This window comes from Thunnus albacares, chromosome 11 (assembly GCF_914725855.1).
Source record: "Thunnus albacares chromosome 11, fThuAlb1.1, whole genome shotgun sequence".
In the NCBI taxonomy this organism is placed as follows: Eukaryota; Metazoa; Chordata; class Actinopteri; order Scombriformes; family Scombridae; genus Thunnus; species Thunnus albacares.
The window spans coordinates 24,273,238-24,291,383 of NC_058116.1; the positions used below are offsets into that span (position 1 = coordinate 24,273,238).

The following is an 18,146-nucleotide window of genomic DNA, read 5'->3' on the forward strand; positions in this document are numbered from 1 at the left end:
ATTCAAAGGTAAAGTGAGCACACTTGAAATTGCGGATTCACAGATCCAACTTTTTCTATTTCCAGGGTGTCAGCTGATACTGCATACTGATCCAATACCAGTGCTCTTATTTCCACAAAATAAAATGTGCAAATCTCTCTGTGTGCAACTGATTAGGACATGTGTCAGCTAACATGAGGCTGTAACTACAGATCACTTCTTAACCACAAGAACAGACATTCATACACCAACGTGTGAAAGTTCCATTCATATTTTTAGAAGGTTTATAAAATTGCATCGTTACAGCACATCAACCGCATAACGACAGACACACCATCATGTTTTTGCCTAACACTCCCGGTGTTGAGAACATGTACGGACCTCTGAGCTTCTCTGACAAACGGTGATGTGCTGCACTCATTGTTCTCTTTGTATCTACACAGAAAAGCCTTCCCCCATCATAATTACATGCTTCTACATGTCTTCATCAAACCATCTGTGTGTGGCTGCATCTTTTACAGAGTATTAGGGCAATTGTTAGAAAAAAAGGTGATTTTAAGAATTAAGTTATAATATTCCAAGAAAAAAGTTGTAAACAGCATAGCTCCTCCAGTAGCGTTTTTAACTCCAGTTGCTAAAAGTCTGTTTCAATTTGATGTAACATCAGTCTTCATTTCTTGAGCTGTTCTCCTTTGTCAAGCTTAGTTAAATATGTTATAAAAATGTATTCCATTCATGCAAAGCTTCAAAATGACCTCCCAAAGAAAAAAAGTGAAGAAAATGTTTATATGTACTGTCAGAAAAATTACATGGAGGAAATCTATTAGGTAACTGCAAAAGTCTCCGTCATTACTCTCTGCAGTCTTTATACAATCGCTGCAGGAGTTTTTACCATGCAGGACATGGAAAGTGCACACTATGAACATTAGCTTACCACTGCAAATGAGTGGCGTGGGAAATTAAAACTATTTAATGTGGGTTCATGACATTACCCAGTCTGCTTAATTAGGTCAGTATCGACACAGATACCCAACAGATTGAACCAGTCTGTAGAGTGTGATGGATTGACCACAGATATTTTGAGAAATAATTTTACCATTCAGATTTGTTTCCTCTGTTAAATAGGTTTGGCTAGTGAGGACATAGGACAAAATGGACATAGCGAGATGTGACGTCACTCATTGGTCCTGGCTACAAATGGAAACAATGTCACCGACCATAGAGCCAATTTGAAGCCCAGAGTTGCAGCTTATGGTCGGCAACATCTTTTCCATTTGTAGCCAGGATCTTCCAAAGAAGGAGTAGGTTGCCTTTAATGTTCTGGAAACACGCCCCGCTACCTCAGACCAAAGCAAACACTAGCCTACAGGGACCTCCGAGCGGTAGTGGTGTAACGGAATGTAGTTGATCTGTGATCCGTACAGACTGCCCCCCCACAAAATGTCAAGGACAGACAGTGTATCCCTAACAGGGATTTTGAAGAGCAACAACCAAACCAGCATCTAACAGGTCCAAAGTGACATCTGCATGTATATTTACACGCTGTTTAATGTGCTGCAGCAGCTAATTAGCTATCTAGCTGCTAATTGACGTTAGCAGTGCACTTTAAGGTACTTCTGCATCGGCTTCAGCCTCAAACCGTGGTTGTGGCCACTTCAGATTATCCAACTGCTCGTGTTTCTTGTCCCATCAGACCTCTTTTTAGTGACATGACAACATTCCAATATCCCAGCAGCTTATTGGTGAGTAAAATTTTATCCTAAACAACAAAAATAGGATCCAAGTTGTGATCAATTGGAATTCCTCCAGCATGGTGGTTTGTTAGGGAGGAAAACTCACCAATGTAACCACAGGAAATAATCCAAAATGCAAGGTTTATAGGTACAAGGAGGCTAGAGAAAAACTAGATCACAAAGAGCACATAAGAGTTCATCATGCCTAGTTCATGTGATGACATGTTATAAAAATAACAATCAACCTCTTTAACTTTCAACAGAGACCAGTGACATTAGCATTAGGAAGAGGAATATAATAACACACTTGTGGGATGGGTGGTGTGTTGGACTGTGTTGTTAGGAATCAGATTGGAACGCAAAAACTGCACCTTTGGAATGCAAAGCATTAGATGCCATAGGCATTTATAATCTGACAGTTATTATACTGTATATGCTGTGGTTACATATAGGCTTATTACAGAGGTTGGTGGAGTCTAATGTGGACACCTCAGTATAATTCCTGTATTTAACACATTGAAAGTGTGGCTGTCTTATTAGATCAGCTCAGTTTCTCTGGTTAGAAGCTCTGTAATAGTCAGCAGGGGAAATAATTATTCAGCATTGAAATGGGATTTGGAGTGAAAGTGACAGGTCTGTCAAAGATCACAGGATGGGGATATGATGGGAAGAAATAAACTGGGACTGGGCAAGAGGGAAAGAAAATTTCAATTTCAATTTCTTTGTAACTCTTTAGTGTCAAGCTGCTTACTTCCTGTGTTGCTGTCACAGAGGACCAAGCTGTCTGCTGCAGAGGCCACGACTGAAACTTTCAAAACGCCCCCAATCTGCCTCATTAAGGCATCAATAGGCAGTGCAATAAAATTTGCATTTTTCTCATGGGAGCTTGCTTACTTTTCCAGCCCCTGCTGTGAGGATTACTGTGGGATGGTAAAGAGGAACTTGTTAGAAATTCATGAGAAAAAGAACTTCGGACTTGACAGAATGGCACAAAACAGATAAGATGTCTGTGAAGAGTCTCAGTCATCCAGGCCATGGTGTATCCAGAAGGGCTAAATACAGTTCAACACCCTTTACACCCTTTTATGACAATTCAATAGAACCAATCTCATCCCGAACCTTGTGTGACCTTTCAGACCTGAATACCACCTGTTTCACATAAAACAAGGGTTTGTACAGACAGAAGCACTGCTGCACCATGGGTTAACCAGTGTCTCCCATTGTGGCTAATCTATATGTGGAGGAACTAAAGAGAAAAGCTCTGAGCTCCTTTAGAGGAACAGCACCTAGCCCCTGGTTCAGCCCACCCTCCTGACTTCCTGTGCTGCTCTGCTCGGTTTCCCTCTGGCAGAAGCTGGGTAGGGTCGTCTAAGTAACTGGCTGCACCTGAGAGGTGGGAGTGGCTAAAGGGTATAAAAGTCTTGCAACTCCCATGGTCTCCATACTGCTGCCCCTTTATATGCATACATACATACCTTGACTCATTCAGACATGCTTTACACCACTGACTACTTCCATATCCCCACACATTATCCTATTTTTTCTTATTAGTTGAATAAACTTATTATTTTGGTATTTAAACCACTTTGTGTGTGGACTCCCTATTTTATTGCAAATCTAAGCCAAGTTTGTAACAGTCTGCAATACTTGAAGGTTAAAAGAACTTTCACAACTTCCACATGACGCCATTTGCATTTAGTGATTGAGAGTCAGTCAACGCAAAAAAAAAGGTTGAGTCCAATTCCTCAAAGTCAAAACACGCTGTGAAGTCATCCATTTCCCATCTCATCTATTTCGCACTTTTATGTCAACTGACTTGAATTTCGTCATCTGCTCCATGCCCCGCGGCGTTCCTCTCTCAGAACTCACTTTTCATATAGTACCCGAATCTATAATTGGTGTTCCATCTTAACATACTGGCTTTCATTTCATACTTATTCCTTGTATAATCATTGAGTTTTTAACATATTATGCTTGTCTGTGATTATTCCAGAGTATCTCATTATGATTTAAGTCATGCATAACCCTGATCATCCTCATCCATCAAACACTGCTGCAAGGAGAAGCACCAGATATGATAAGTAATAGCTTGCAGTATGAAGGAACACGGCAGATCAATAGCTGTCAAACTAGACTTTAAGACAGGAGTGTGTGTGTGTGCAGACATGTCTGTCTAAATTTTGAGTATAGAAATTTGGGCTTGGAGGACTCTGAGACCATCAAGAGGGCAGTGTGGTAAAGGAATCTAGAGTGGGTCAGAATTGTCAGGAGTCACAGATGTGTACTGTAGCTCTGACGCTGGTGTTACACTCACACATGAACACATAGACACTAAATAAACACATGGTAACTGTCTCTTTCATCTATCTTTGTTCCAACATTTTTCCTGTCAGCACAGACAAATATAAGAGAAATTCTCTCATTAATGACATGCTAATGTAGTCTCTGCAGCTTCTCTTCTCACCGTGATGCTCTTTGTTTAATTTCTTTCTTAGTTTGGTTTCTTACGCATCTTAGATGATGATGATGAAAGACTAAAACATTATAAATAAATCGCCCAATTCCATCTCACACAACACACATATACAGAGCCCCCTGAGGCTAACTGCTGGGTGGTCTTGTACACAGGGAGCGGAGCATTCTGGGAAATGCCCCACAGAGAGGAGCAAGGAGGCAGCATGTGCCAGGTCAAAGGTCATCTACTTACAAGAATAAGTGTGCCATTGACTTCAAGTATGTGCTCTTGCAAGTATACTTTATTCAGCCAGACAAGTTGACTAAAAGCGTGTTTGTATTTATAGAGGCAGCTTTTATGTTTGAGTCAAGTCGGGTTAAGTCAAGTTTATTTAGTCTAGTATCACATACAGTGTCAGTGTGGCTTTACTGACCAAACCCATAGCATCTGCTCCCAACCCAGCAAGGACAAACTCCCCCCAAAGAGACATCTCATCTTTAAAAAAGAGAGGTTCAGCAGTTAGTAGAAATACTGAATACAGCAATGAGAATGAGTCCAATACTAATGAAGTAAAATAAGTCAATGAATAAGTCCAATATCAGTTCCTAACATTGTTGCAAATGTGGGTATGTAGTCTGAAGGAGGAGGTGGCAGTGCCAGACCCACGGGCCAGACTTCAGGACCCTGACTGTGTACTACGATGTAATGTACGGTGTGACCGTTTTGTTTTATATTTAGTTCCAATCGATGCATGGTCGCAGGAGGAAATGGGAAGTCAATCATGACCTTTCCTCCAGATTCCTAATGTGCAGCCTCAATTAGAGTGTGAAGGAGTCCGTTATATTACATTTATTTGAGAAGGAGAGAGACATGCTCAAGCAATCGACCCAAGCAGGAAAATCACAGGTGGAATTGATAAAATCAATGATGGCTGCATCCATTTTGGTGAGCCAATTCCAGGGCTCTGGTATGGTGTTTGCTCACTCACTAACATCGCTTACTGGGACATTTAATGGAATGGCGCCATTGTTAGTGTTATTAATTACACCTGCACTTTCCCTGCTTTGACAAGTCAAAATGTCTGCCGTGAAAATGGACAAGATGACTTGCGTTGAAGGAAAAAAATCATTTAGCCAAAGACTGTTTGGGATATTTCATTGTTACTTTTGGTCAAGTTGCAGGAGGAAAGATATGGTAGACAGATGTTTTCCTTTGTAACACAAATGTGATTTTCCATTCGACTACTGATAGATAAATGTGCAGTTTCCACACAACAGATATCGTCTGTTGCTACACTTGCAGAACCACTTTGTTTTTGTTTGAAGACAACCTAACGGAAAGCTTTTGGCTATGATGCTGCTGCCCTCCCACAGCCTGTACTGGCAGCAATACATTTATTTAAAAACTGATAAGATAACAGGAAAAATAGAATTAAATTTGGATGTGACTACACTTTTAGTAAGAAGATGCTGACTTTAAAAAAGGCAATGCTTTTTTTTTTAATTTCCTGCACCATTGTAGATCTATAAACATGTTTAATGTCAATTTTCCAATATGTTAAACTCAAAATCAATCAGGTGCTTTATTATAAACAACATTTTCCCAGTGATATTTGACATTCTCACAGGGGTGGCTACGAGGTAGCAGAAGGACGACCCAGTTTCAGACACCATGGCAGACATGTGGAATAAAAACAGGCTTTAATGATCAAAATCCAAGAAGACAGGCTTACAGGTCAGTGACAGGAAGGCAACAGGCAAACAAGTCTGGAGGGCAAAGCAGGCAAGCAGGTTAAAACCACAAGTGGCAGGAAATCAGGTAGGAAAAATCAAGAACAGGGAAACAGGTATACAAGAAAGTAACACTGATGAACTGGCACTAGTATAAGCTACTGGACTGGATGAGATAATGAGCAGCAGTTGATGATAATTGGGGAGACGCAACAGGTGAGCAGGTGAATGTGGGAACCAGGCTGAAGGCAGGGACAGAGGCAGAAAGGGCAAAGAAAACAAAACAGGACTGAGGCAGGAATTGTGACAGACGTTACCTTTCTGATTGATTCTAAAATGTTGTTGAATTCAGGTAATTTCCCATCAAGTAATCTGTGTTTAAAACATGTGATTCAGTATTACAGATAAGTATCCTCCACTATTCCTTTGTTCTGGTGCAGCATTGATACCTCGATCTTAGCGCACTGACTCTCATCATTATGCAATTTCTCGTATCCTTCAAGGTCTCTGATAACTCAACATGCATGCAACCAAGCCATCATTAGCACGGTTCAATTAGCCCACTCACTTGGAATGGGTTCGTTATGAGAATATACAGAGCCTGAAGGCCCTGCAGCCACCGGGGATTAGTTTTTGTTTTTGTTTTACTATTTGACCTGTTTTCATAAGAAGCTGATGACACTTAACATTATTATTTTTCATTACATGATTTGAAATGGAAATTATCATTATTCACCTTCAAACATCATATAGCTTAAATAAATCATAATTTAAGCATTTCTAATGTAAAACAAGTTTTATTCAAGTACATTAAAATTGCATTTTATGGTTTTCTCAATTGCATTTCCAGTGTGGTTGTACTGTAAGAAATGATTGGTCAGCAGTGTTGGAGTTCACATTGTAATGTGCAACTGTACTCATTTAACAAATAACATGAAAGTTACTAGTTTCTTTTAAAAACTATGTATGTATTACTGTATGTAAAATTCCCCTCATGACTCTGAGCAACATTCATGAAGGGAATTTTAAAACAGGGATGAAAACACAGATCATTTGAATCATTGCTGTAACAGTTTTAAAAGTCACTGAAAACATGCGTCATCCTGCTGACACGGGTGCCAGATCATGTTTGATGATGACGAATGCTTTGTTAATTCTGAAAACTGACAGAGATCGCCGACATGACAAAAATCTGATCTGTACAAAAACTGTGTCTCTCTCTCCTCTTTTGCTCTTCCTTTATGTCCGTGTCTGTCTTTCACAAACATGCTCACTTGATCTTGATCTTTGATCGCAGTCTTTGATCCGAACCGTGTAGATGTGTAGATAAATCTTTTCATCCGCTCTCAGCTCACAACATGAGCCAGACTTTTGCAGGAATGTAAACAAGCTATTTGTTTATATGTTTTTATTTTCACATGTTTTTTTCCATCGTCTTGAATCTCCCATACATCTGTTTTTATCCCCCCTCCCCTCTTCACCATAACACGCACACATAAACACACATAGTCGCCATATCTCTCACATGATACTATTAACATTAATGATTCAGAATGAGCAGGAAACAATCAGAAGAGAAACACTGGTCAGTCCACCTCTTCACAAAACTCTCAGGGGGAGAGAGAGAAACAGAGAGAGAAGGAGATCAAGAAGGAAGCTGCCATAAGAGGGATACACAGACATGATGTATACGCAGTGGCTGAGATAAGACACAGCAGCTTACAAAGCAAAAGCAAGAGAGAGGAAAGTCATGGGAATGAGGGTGAGGAACAAGAAAAAAGGTAAAGGTGAGCAGAGACAGTAAGGAGGAGGAGACTGATATGCGGATATACTTCAAGCACAACACTTTGTTATCTCTGAGATCCTTTATAATATCCTATAGAATACATTTTTGTTCTATAAGATATTATTCTACAGGATAACAGAGTTTTTTTTGCCATAAATACTTGTCCACTCTTGCAGATTCCATCCAGTTCATAAAAGCTCAGCTTCAGGGTTCTGCAGCACTTCATGAATATAGTTGGATGCACAATAAGTGCCAAGAACATGGTCTTCCAGTGAGAAAAGAGGAGTAACTGATGTTACACAAGGTTGTATTAAAGATAACAGGGTTGCTTTCTTCAAACTTTCGGCTGACTGAATGTGTGCCCTCTACACAAGGGGAAAAGGGAAACTAATTAAATTGAGAGCACAAATTATTAATTCGAGAGCACAAATTAGTTTTTTTTTTTCTTCGTGGCCCCTCCTGGGCTCCGAGGTACTGTAGTGTCCATGCATTGACACTGGTGATAATGGATTTTCTTTAATTTTACTTTCATTTTCTTCCAATTTACTTCACCGGATTAGCCAAAGTCTGACATTCCCATCTGGTTATTTCATCTTTGTATGATTTCTCAATTGAAATTCCAGAGAAAATTCTACCCTAACTTGTGTAAGAGAGTGATATCAATGTCCTCATCTGACTTTCAGCAAGAAATCAAATGAGTGTATTTCCCAAAATGTGTAACTATTCCTTTGAGGGGCTTATATGTCATTATCTGAAATAAGGGACTTCCATTAGATGTAGTCTGATACTGTCAGAGATTAATTGCTAGAATCAAAGCATGGTTTCTGCAAGAGGGAACATCAAAGTCTAATTCTATCTTATACTTTCTTAGCTTTCATAGTTTGGCCCTGTGTCTTTGTCAGCGCACATAGTCATAGAGCATCCTTTTCACCATCTAAAGAACTCTCCCCGCTCTCACTGACAAATACAAAAAAAAATATCCAAATAAATATTCATTCTGAATTTGTTCAGTACATCATGTTTCTCCTGTGAGTGTGCTTTTGGGGGGGCAACGATATACGTCACACTGTGATAGCAGATGGTGTTTCAGTATCACATCCAGCAGATAGGAAACTTACTTTGCAGTGACCCAAAAAGAGACAACAGCGTTTACAGGCATCACAACTTCACATCTTCAGTGCTTTCCTGTGCTTTCATTGCACTATGGTCTATACACACACACACACACACAGACACACATATATATATATACTGTAGAACTACTGGATCTACTGGATAACATTTTTAAATGATCAGACAAAAAAATGTATAGGACCTGCTCTGAGTTTTGCTGTGATCTAATTTCACAACCCCCTCCCTGTCACCCCTCTTTGTTTCCCCTCTTCTCCATCTTGCCCCCTCATCCTAATGTCTCTGTCCTCCCTCTTCTCTCAGCAGTCTCTCAGTGTGTGTCGGCGCTGGGGTGCTCACCCCACTATGAATACGCCATTGAGGAGTTCTGCCTGGCCAAATTCAGGCTGGACATGCAAGAGTTGGACCAGAGACGCTGGTGTAGCTGGGAGGACACTGTGGAGTGAGTAGGATAAACACACACACACACACGCACTCACATACACACACAGCGAGTGGTCCAAACACAAAGGCATCCAGTGTAAGTCAACAAAAAAACAAGTTAAGTCCACACTAAGAAACACTGTTATTTTAAAAAATCATTTTTCAGCCATTACAATTGTTCAAGTCTTGGTCACTTTCCAACAGCTGATTAGATACGGGGTGAGAACTGAGAAGAAAAGTGTGTGGAAGAAATGGAGGGGGTTGAGAGGGATACGCAGACAGTTTATGCAGAGAACAAAAGCTGTATGCCTCTGGCATAAACAGAGATCTTTTATTTATACACAAATATTATGTTTGCACTTAATGTAAAAGACATCTGGCGCTGCACATTTTCAAAATTGCCCCTACGATTTGAGAATCAGTTACTGGCATCATTTAGTACAATTAAATAATTACATAAATACCACCTCCCAGTGGACTGCGAGTTTAAAATTGTGCATCAAACTGTTTTGTATAAAAACAATTAAAAAAAACCATTCAGACATGTCAGGTTATGATATCATGCTGCTTCACTGAGGAGATCTTAACTCTTCCCACCACTATCAGCAAACATGGAGAAGGAACCCAATTAAGCAAATCTCAAACAGGTTTGACCATTGACCTTGTTGTTCGAGTCTCATGAGCAGCGAGCAATGTCTCTGCTCTCATGAGAAGTACCAACTGTTACTTATGAACAGTCTGAATACAAATGGTCTGTTTATCTGGATAAAATCATATCTGGCAGACTTCTTTTTAGTCAGATCTCAGCAGTCTCAGGCAATCAAGACACTTAAAACTGATTAAACCTTAAAAGACTGACAGTAAATCAGGGCATTGCTATTGTGGTCACAGTATATAGCATGTTTAGCTTTGACATCTTAATTCTTCATTCAGATGATGCTGCTCCGCCATCCAAGAGATTTGTTCAACTCTGCTCCGAGGAAATGAGCAGAGCTAAAAGGTCAGTCTCAAGAGGATGTCTGCCTTTTCATTCAAGGCTGTTAAACACCAGAATAGTCTTCCTGATAATCTGAAAACTGAAAAATCTATCGTTATAAAATGGATTTTAGATAACCAGTCATAATTTGACATCACAAACGTGTGTATCTTTATATTCTTAGACATCTTTATGAGACATTGGAACTTGAATATGGGATTCATGTGTGTATGGTGTCCTGTATATATTGTTTTTTCGCCTATAGTGTTTGTGTCTATCTCCCAGAGGGACTGCAGATAAAAAGTTAAAGCAGCTAGCTGGTACAAAGCATTTCTTCTTACTGTAAATGATTAATGACAAATGAATTTAATTTAAAAGATACTGTGGTCTGAGTTGTGGAAAAGAAGTCAAAGTTACTTCAGCAATGTGTTCCCTGTACCCCAAACTCTGGTCTGTAGTAGTCAGACAGAAATTGTATCTGCTGTAACACAATATCTAACAAGTGTGGTTCTTAGTTGGCCAATCCCTGAGCGGCAGTCAGTTTCTCTAAATTCTTGTCTCAAACCCACTCACCGAAAACAGAGAAAGCAGCAAGAAACTAAGAAAATAGAAAAGAGGAGTAGTGGATGAAGGATTGAAATGTCAAAAATGGTGCAGCTGAGTAAAAAAAGGTCAAGTATCAGGACAGTTGCTCTCCCTTCAAGGAAAAGCTACATCCTTGCCAAGATGCCACTGGGGATTTCAAATACAGTTCAAGTGACATTTGGTGTGTGTGTGTGTGTGTTTCAGGACAGTACACATCGACGCTGCCATCTTTCCTCTCAGTTTTAGCTGTTAAAGGAATGGCGGCCTCCTCAGCTGTCACTATCACATCATTTTGGGATTATACAATAATCCCACCTCATAAAACACCTCACATTGTACTGTGTAGTAGCTCAACTGTACTTCTTCCCGTCTCCGTCAAATTTAAACCTCTCTCATTTTGCTGAATACAAAACAGCAGGAATCATAAGTAGATTGTTAAATTATGTTCCTATGGTCATGTTTCTTATTATTTTTAATGCCCTCTTACATTTTTCATGTACTTCTGATTCCTAAAAATATGCATTCTTCGTATGTGTCTATTCTGTTTAACTGTCTATCGTCACTGCAGTACATTAACTGCATGTGTGTATTTTTCTCAGATCCCAGAATATACCTACTTCCATTATACTTTACAAGCTATCACATGCAGAAAGAAACTGAGTGCATGACTGCCTTCTTTCTGTCTTAGAACAGATCTGAATTACATGTCATCTTCACTGAAAAAGTACCATCATGTGTCTCGTCTTTCCTTTTCTACCTCACGGCTACATCACATACTGTCCTACTTCCCTCAATTCCCCTAAACCCCCTTCTGCTGCAGGCTTAAATTGTTTCTGGTTTGCTTCATCATGTGCCATTTCTACCTCTGCTGTGTGCGTTACAGCTGTTGTAACATTATATAGTATCTCACAGATGCTGTTGCTTACATATTGCAGGTTTATCTCTGTCCCCTTTCAATTTAGTGACACCCTTAAAGGGGACACATTATGCTTTTTGTGATTTTCTGTCATTAATATACTGTTATGATGTCGGATGTCTTTGTTAAACATAGTCAAAGTTCCAAAACATGAGTTGAATGTATCTAAAAATGCTGCCTGAAAGTCAAAAGCTTCAGGCTTCAACCTGCTCTGAACGTTTTGTCTTCAGAGTTTCCTCTACTTCCCCATCGAGCTGACTCTTTGTCACCGAGGTTGTTGCTAAGGTTGCTCCATGGGTTGTTTGCGTTCCACTCGCATATTTCTAATCTGATTTTGACTCGAACATGTACGGATATAGTTAAGAAGTTGACATTTTGAGTAATGACTGAGAAAAAGTAGTGAAATCCTACTACAACTGTTTGTTTACACAGCCTCCGAAGCTGGCGGTAGTCTGTTTTTTTGTTGTTTTTTTTACTGTAAATCATGTAAAGATATTCCAGTAGAAAATATAGACGTGGAATACATCTGAACTCTTCCAGCCCCTCAAGCAGTTATTGTCATTGCACTATGTCCTCTGGCACTATTTGCTCTCCTGTCAATATGCAGCAGTGTCTACATTAAATCCCAGCATGCAATGAGAAAGGAGCAGGGACATACCCCAGTCGGGTCACCTCACCATTACCCACCACTCAATACAGGGCTGTCTCACTCCTATTTCAGAATCAGAAAGAATCAGAAAGTTTGTATTAGTCATATGCAGGTTAACACAGGTTAGCTCAGCAATAAGAGCAATAGTCATAAAATATAGAATATAAGATAAAAAATGTAAAAAGATGGGATGAGATATAAATAAAATATAACACTATATGCACACACACATATATATATATATATAATATGAAAATGAGTATTTATAAGTAAAAGTGACAAGTATATACAACAGTATTGTGGTATTGGGTATGTAGCAGTCCTGGATCAATAGCAGCAGTCATGAGTAAACAGTGCAGTGAGTAATAAATAGTGCAGACAAGCAGGTAAACAAATAAGTGATGTGGAATATTTGGATAAATTAGTTGAGAAGCCTGATGGCCTGGTGGTAAAAACCGTCCTTACATCTGGCAGTACGTGCGGCCAACAAGGAGGACAGTCTGCGTGCTGGGTGGCTGGTGGAAGATACCTTGAATGGCCGGGAGTCTGTTTCCAGTGATGTGCTGTGCCGCCACCTCCACCACTCTCTGCAGTGATTTGCGGCTGTGGGCAGTGCAGTTCCCGTACCAGACCGTGATGCAGCCAGTCAACAAGCTCTCGATGATGCACGTGTAGAAGTTCATGAGGATGCTGCTGTTCATTCTCCAAACATCCTCAGTCTCCTCAGGAAATAGTGCTGCTGGCGAGCTTTCTTAACCATGGTGTCCATGTGTAGTGATCAGGAGATCAAAACACATCATCTCTTTAGTTTTACTGATGTTAACAGACTTTGTTGTCCTTGCACCAGCTGGTTAGTGTCTTCACCTCCTCTCTGTAGGCCGTCTCAGCGTTGTCTGTGATGAGGCCCAGGAAGGTTGTGTCATCAGCAAACTCAGTGATGAGTGCACTTAACTGCAGCATTGAGAAGCGATGGGAAATTAGAAATCCTTTGAAGTTTCTAGACAGGAGCACCCACAATGACACGACCAGGAAATTAATACAACTAGCAGGTGACAGTGCTAATCATTGAGGTGCTGCAAAGCTCGTCAGTAGAAAATCACTCCGGTGACATCTCAGCTCTTTTGTATTTCTAATCAGTCTATTGAAAATGCAAGCACACGATGCAGTGACAGCTATTATTGTGAGTTGCTTTAAAATCAGACAAATCTCCTAATACAAAAAAAAAAAAAGATTTTGATGTGTGAATTGTGAATTTTTCACAACAGACATTTTGACTTGTCAATGTAGGAAAAGCACAGGTGTTACTATTAACATTAACTGTGGCTTTGTTTTATGAAAGTGTCCCAGTAAGCCGTGATAGTATGATAATGGGCCAGCATGAGCAAAACCAGGACCAATAAACTGGAGCAGCCAATGAGAATTCAGCCATCATTAATTCTACTATTTTCTGACATGTTTTCCATGAAAACGGCCAATTGGAAGTAAAGGTAGACTTTTTTCTCTGCTAAATTTTCACTTTCTTATACTATATATACCCATTAATGTCGTTCCATTAAATCCAAGAAAATGTCTTACCTTCCTTCACAACAAAGTGGCGAGACATTTGAGATATCTAAATTCCTTGGATGATGTGACTTCTTCTCTCCTGACACAAACATTACTGATGTCGCTAAAGTGTGTGGATGAATTATTAGATCCTTTGGTTTATTACACACACAAAATATATCCTGCTTTCACAACCGGTCTCCATGTCCTGGAGCAACCTAGTTTAATATTTTATGTAATACTTTGTTTTTAAATTACATTTTGGTCAGAAATATTATTGCTACCTGGATTATGTTCAATGGCAACATTTTTTTGCAGTGGATGAGGTGCAGTTATATACTGTATGCAAGTCATACTGCAGCCAGGTGGTTGGGGCAGATGGTGGATCGGCATCCTGAATCCTGCATGTGGTCAGGTTAAGGCAACAAAAGAAATTTGGTCTCAGTTAAATGTTTATTAAGGAGACACATGGACTCAATATTTAACCAAGGCCATGATCTCTCCCTAACTTAAACCAAGTTCTGTGCGAGCCTAAACGTAACCATAAAAACAGTTTGATAATGCATTAGTTGCTATGATTGTAAGAACATAAAATATGTTGTTATGGAACATTTTGCAGTATGTTCAGTATCATTATTTTGCAGCATCCCAAATATGTTCATTAACAATTCACACTCTTACTTCTGTTAATAAAACAGGGCTTCCTAGACAGACGATTGAAGGCTCACAACAGTGTTTTATCATGATAATGACTGCTACATCACGTTACTGCTGACAATATTTGAATGCATGTTGTAGAGTTTCAGAGTTTATTAATGTTTTTTTCTTCCTCCCATGCTGCCAGTAGGTTTTCCCTTAATTTCAAAGCAGTATGATAGCTGACTCTTGAGAATTGCTTGAGTTGTATAATCCCTCACAGTAAACGTCAAGTCTGTATTCATTTTTGTAAGCAGTACAAAAATGAGGAACCGCATTTGCATCTGCAGACACGATGTTCAACAATGCAATTTTCAACAGTCTGCCAATAGATTTTAATATTGTATGGAAATTAATTGAAACAAGTGGCTGCCTGGAAGGTACAAAAAAGTGAAACACTAATGGTGAGCTCTCACATGAAATATTAAATGGAGTAAAACATGCAGCGTCACTGCTGTGGTCTTTTAAGGTGGAGAAAAGCAACAGTGCATTAAGTGTTTTACTCCAACAGCGGTGAAACTATTGAGCAGCTTGTCATAACAGACAACTGTTTACATGCAAAATGCATGACTCATAATCACAAGCACAAATATCAGTCTACACCCTTTGCATACTAATTCATGTTCAAATGTTTACTAGTGGATGCGCAGCTCAGTAAATCAATATAAGATGTACTGTCAAGCTTGTCTAATTGCTTCCAGCAACTCTGCCCAGGGAGGTGATGCTTGCAAAATGGCAGTCACATCACCATGACTGAAGAGCTTTAGATAACCTGTGTCACCCATATTATCCTGAGGGGGGAAAAAAAAGGAAAATTGGGCAACTCAGTTCCTCATAGACACCAGAGAAGGCAGGGACGTTTATACCTGCAGAAATGTAGCAGGAAAAAAAGGGAGTTTATGAGAAATACTGATACATTTTTAATATTCCTACAACTGTCACTGGATGCAGGAAGTTGCTGGGTGCACAATCAATGTATTGACACAGTGATGTTTAACTGAGATTAATCAAATTATTCTGATACTGGCTCAGCTGTGAAAAAAAAAAAAAAAAAGTATCTGATGATGAATTTAGCTGTATGAAAAATCAGAGAAGAATGCTGTTGAAATGAATCAATTTGGTCCGCTAGCACTCAGGTATGTACGAGACACTTAGCAGATGGAAAATATGACACTTCTGCTAATGCAGATGGAAGGCAGATGGGAAGACATAAATATCCAACCGGAGACAGGAATGATAACCATCACCATCTATGTTCAATTAGTACATTTTTGACACATGTTACTGACACTGTTTTTGGAAATGAACGAGCTCAGGGTCTGCATTTTAAATACTCATCTGACACTTGTCTCTGGATCACATAAACAAATAGATGCATAAAATATAATATGTCTATATCATTATAATAATAAAAAAGTGCTGACAATAACAACAAATAAAGCAGAAAACACATCCGTGTGTTATTTGTTTTTTCCTCATTGCTAATTGTTCAAACCTCGCATTATTGTGTCTAATTATACCTACATGAGATTACTTAATGAGTAATCAGGACATGCCCTTGTTGATGCTGCATAGATCAGTTATATCAGATTAGTCAACAGAATCAGTACCATTTATACAAAACAGTACAAAACATATCTGCTTCCTAGCCACAACTGCTGTCTAAACTGGTTGCGCAGTTAAAGTGAGGTACGGCCATTTATAGCCAGCTTTGACACACAGTTCCCAGATCTACACAAATGCTAACTAGCCAACATTTCTTAACCATAAATCTTTATTTCCTTCGCTTTATTTCACTCTACATTATACTTTTCCCTCATTCAGCCGCAACTTTCATAGCTCTTGGTTCCCTGGAGCTTCTACGTGAGGTCAGAGTACCACAAGCTCTTCAATAATACACATGACACCCAGGTCACCACCTACGCTGGGAGGATGTGTGGCGATGTAGTCTGCATATGTAAGGCTGATGGTTTGAAAAGGCTCCTTTGTGGCAAATGAAGCTTATATTCTGTAGTTGTTACATATCAAAGAAACAATTTAGTGGAAAATCGACTGGTATGAACTGACATATAGCTGGGAAAAAACCAAGACAGAAACAAAGAAAATTAATAAATCAGGTGGAGGTGTAGGCCTATACTATAATTGGAGAGATGTTTAATTTAACGAGAGGATGATTATAAAACAGCTGGAGAGAAAAAAAAACAGAGAATGATGAAGGATTTGGTCATTTATTAAGCTGTCATGTCCAATTATTCAGTGCCATCAGCAACTCTGAACAAAGAGAGAAACAATTTAATTGCTTCAAGCCGATGGGCACAACTCCTATTATTAAGAGTCTGAGCCTTTATGGTGATCTTTTCTGCAGCCATTATAACAGAAGAGGCCTTCTGGCAAACAACTGGAGCAAGAATCTCTGTTTTTAATTCAATGGACATGCTGATTATAAGATACAACTTTTGTTGGAGCAAATGTCTAACAATAGCCAGACCTGATTCTCTGGAGTTGTCCTTTCATACATGTAGCACACAAAAGAAGATTTTGAGGAGATGAGGGGTGCAACCTGGGTAGAGTGTGGAGGAGGCAAAAAGTATGCAGTTGTAATTTGGCAAAAACAGCTTTTATTTTATGAGAAATCACAAGAAGTCCTCTCTCCCATTGCTTCACAGTGGAGCATTTAGGTCACCCCCCCCCCCCCCCCCCCCCCCCCCCCCCCCCCCCCCAACCCAATAGGAACACTATAGTCACTTTAACTACACTGTCATTTTACTATCTATTTATTTATAACACCAATTGCACTACTGTTTACACCACTGTGTGTTTTCCTGTGTACTGTGCACACTCCTGCTATTACTTGGTACTTTCCATACTTTTGTACTTTTTTTTTATAAATACTTTGGTATTTCAGTCATTTATTCCCATATTTTCTGATTTTAACATGTGTTTTTATATATCTTATTGCACTGGAATGGCGAGTAATGTGAATTTCATTCCTACAATGTGTTGGAATGACAATAAAACCTTGAAACCTTGAAATCAGCAGTTTGGTAAACAAACACTCATAATAAATTCAAAGATCAGAGCTTTAGTGGCCTCACAATATACTTAACACAGTGTGAAGTTTTGTAGTCATTTATGAGGATTGTCTCAAGGAGTGGGAATTATGTCCCACTATTACTTCTTCGGTTAATTACGGCAAAGCCCCAATGATATGTGAAGTGTATGCAAATAAAAGTTAAAAATGGAAATGAGACCAGACTCTTCAAAGAAGTCATGTTTTTATTATATAAATAAATATGGAAACGTGGACCTCCACAACAAGACTAATATGCATTTGATGAAAAAAAAAAAAAAGTTTAGCTGCCCTCCATCACTTTCTGAAAACTTTAACATCAACAACTGGAGATAATCCGCTGCTTATAAATATGTATGGGGTTGATTAACTATGCGTTTGCTTTAGTCAATCCATCTGCCAACCTCAGTAACACAAGGCCCTGTAGACTGTAACTGCTCGTCCATCCACTCTGTCTGTTGGGTTAACTGGC

The 18,146-nt window shown here is 39.3% G+C and overlaps 1 protein-coding gene across 2 annotated transcripts in view; it reads left to right on the top strand.

Annotated features, from left to right (window-relative positions):
* Positions 1–18,146, top strand: part of ramp1 (receptor activity modifying protein 1) — a 71,189-nt gene that overhangs the window by 39,147 nt on the left and 13,896 nt on the right. Inside the window, exon 2 of one of the 2 annotated variants that reach the window (XM_044366862.1) lies at positions 9,118–9,256. In XM_044366862.1, coding sequence (XP_044222797.1) covers positions 9,118–9,256 — 139 coding nt within the window. The remainder of the gene's footprint in view (positions 1–9,117; positions 9,257–18,146) is intronic. The other variant, XM_044366863.1, reaches the window with a different exon arrangement.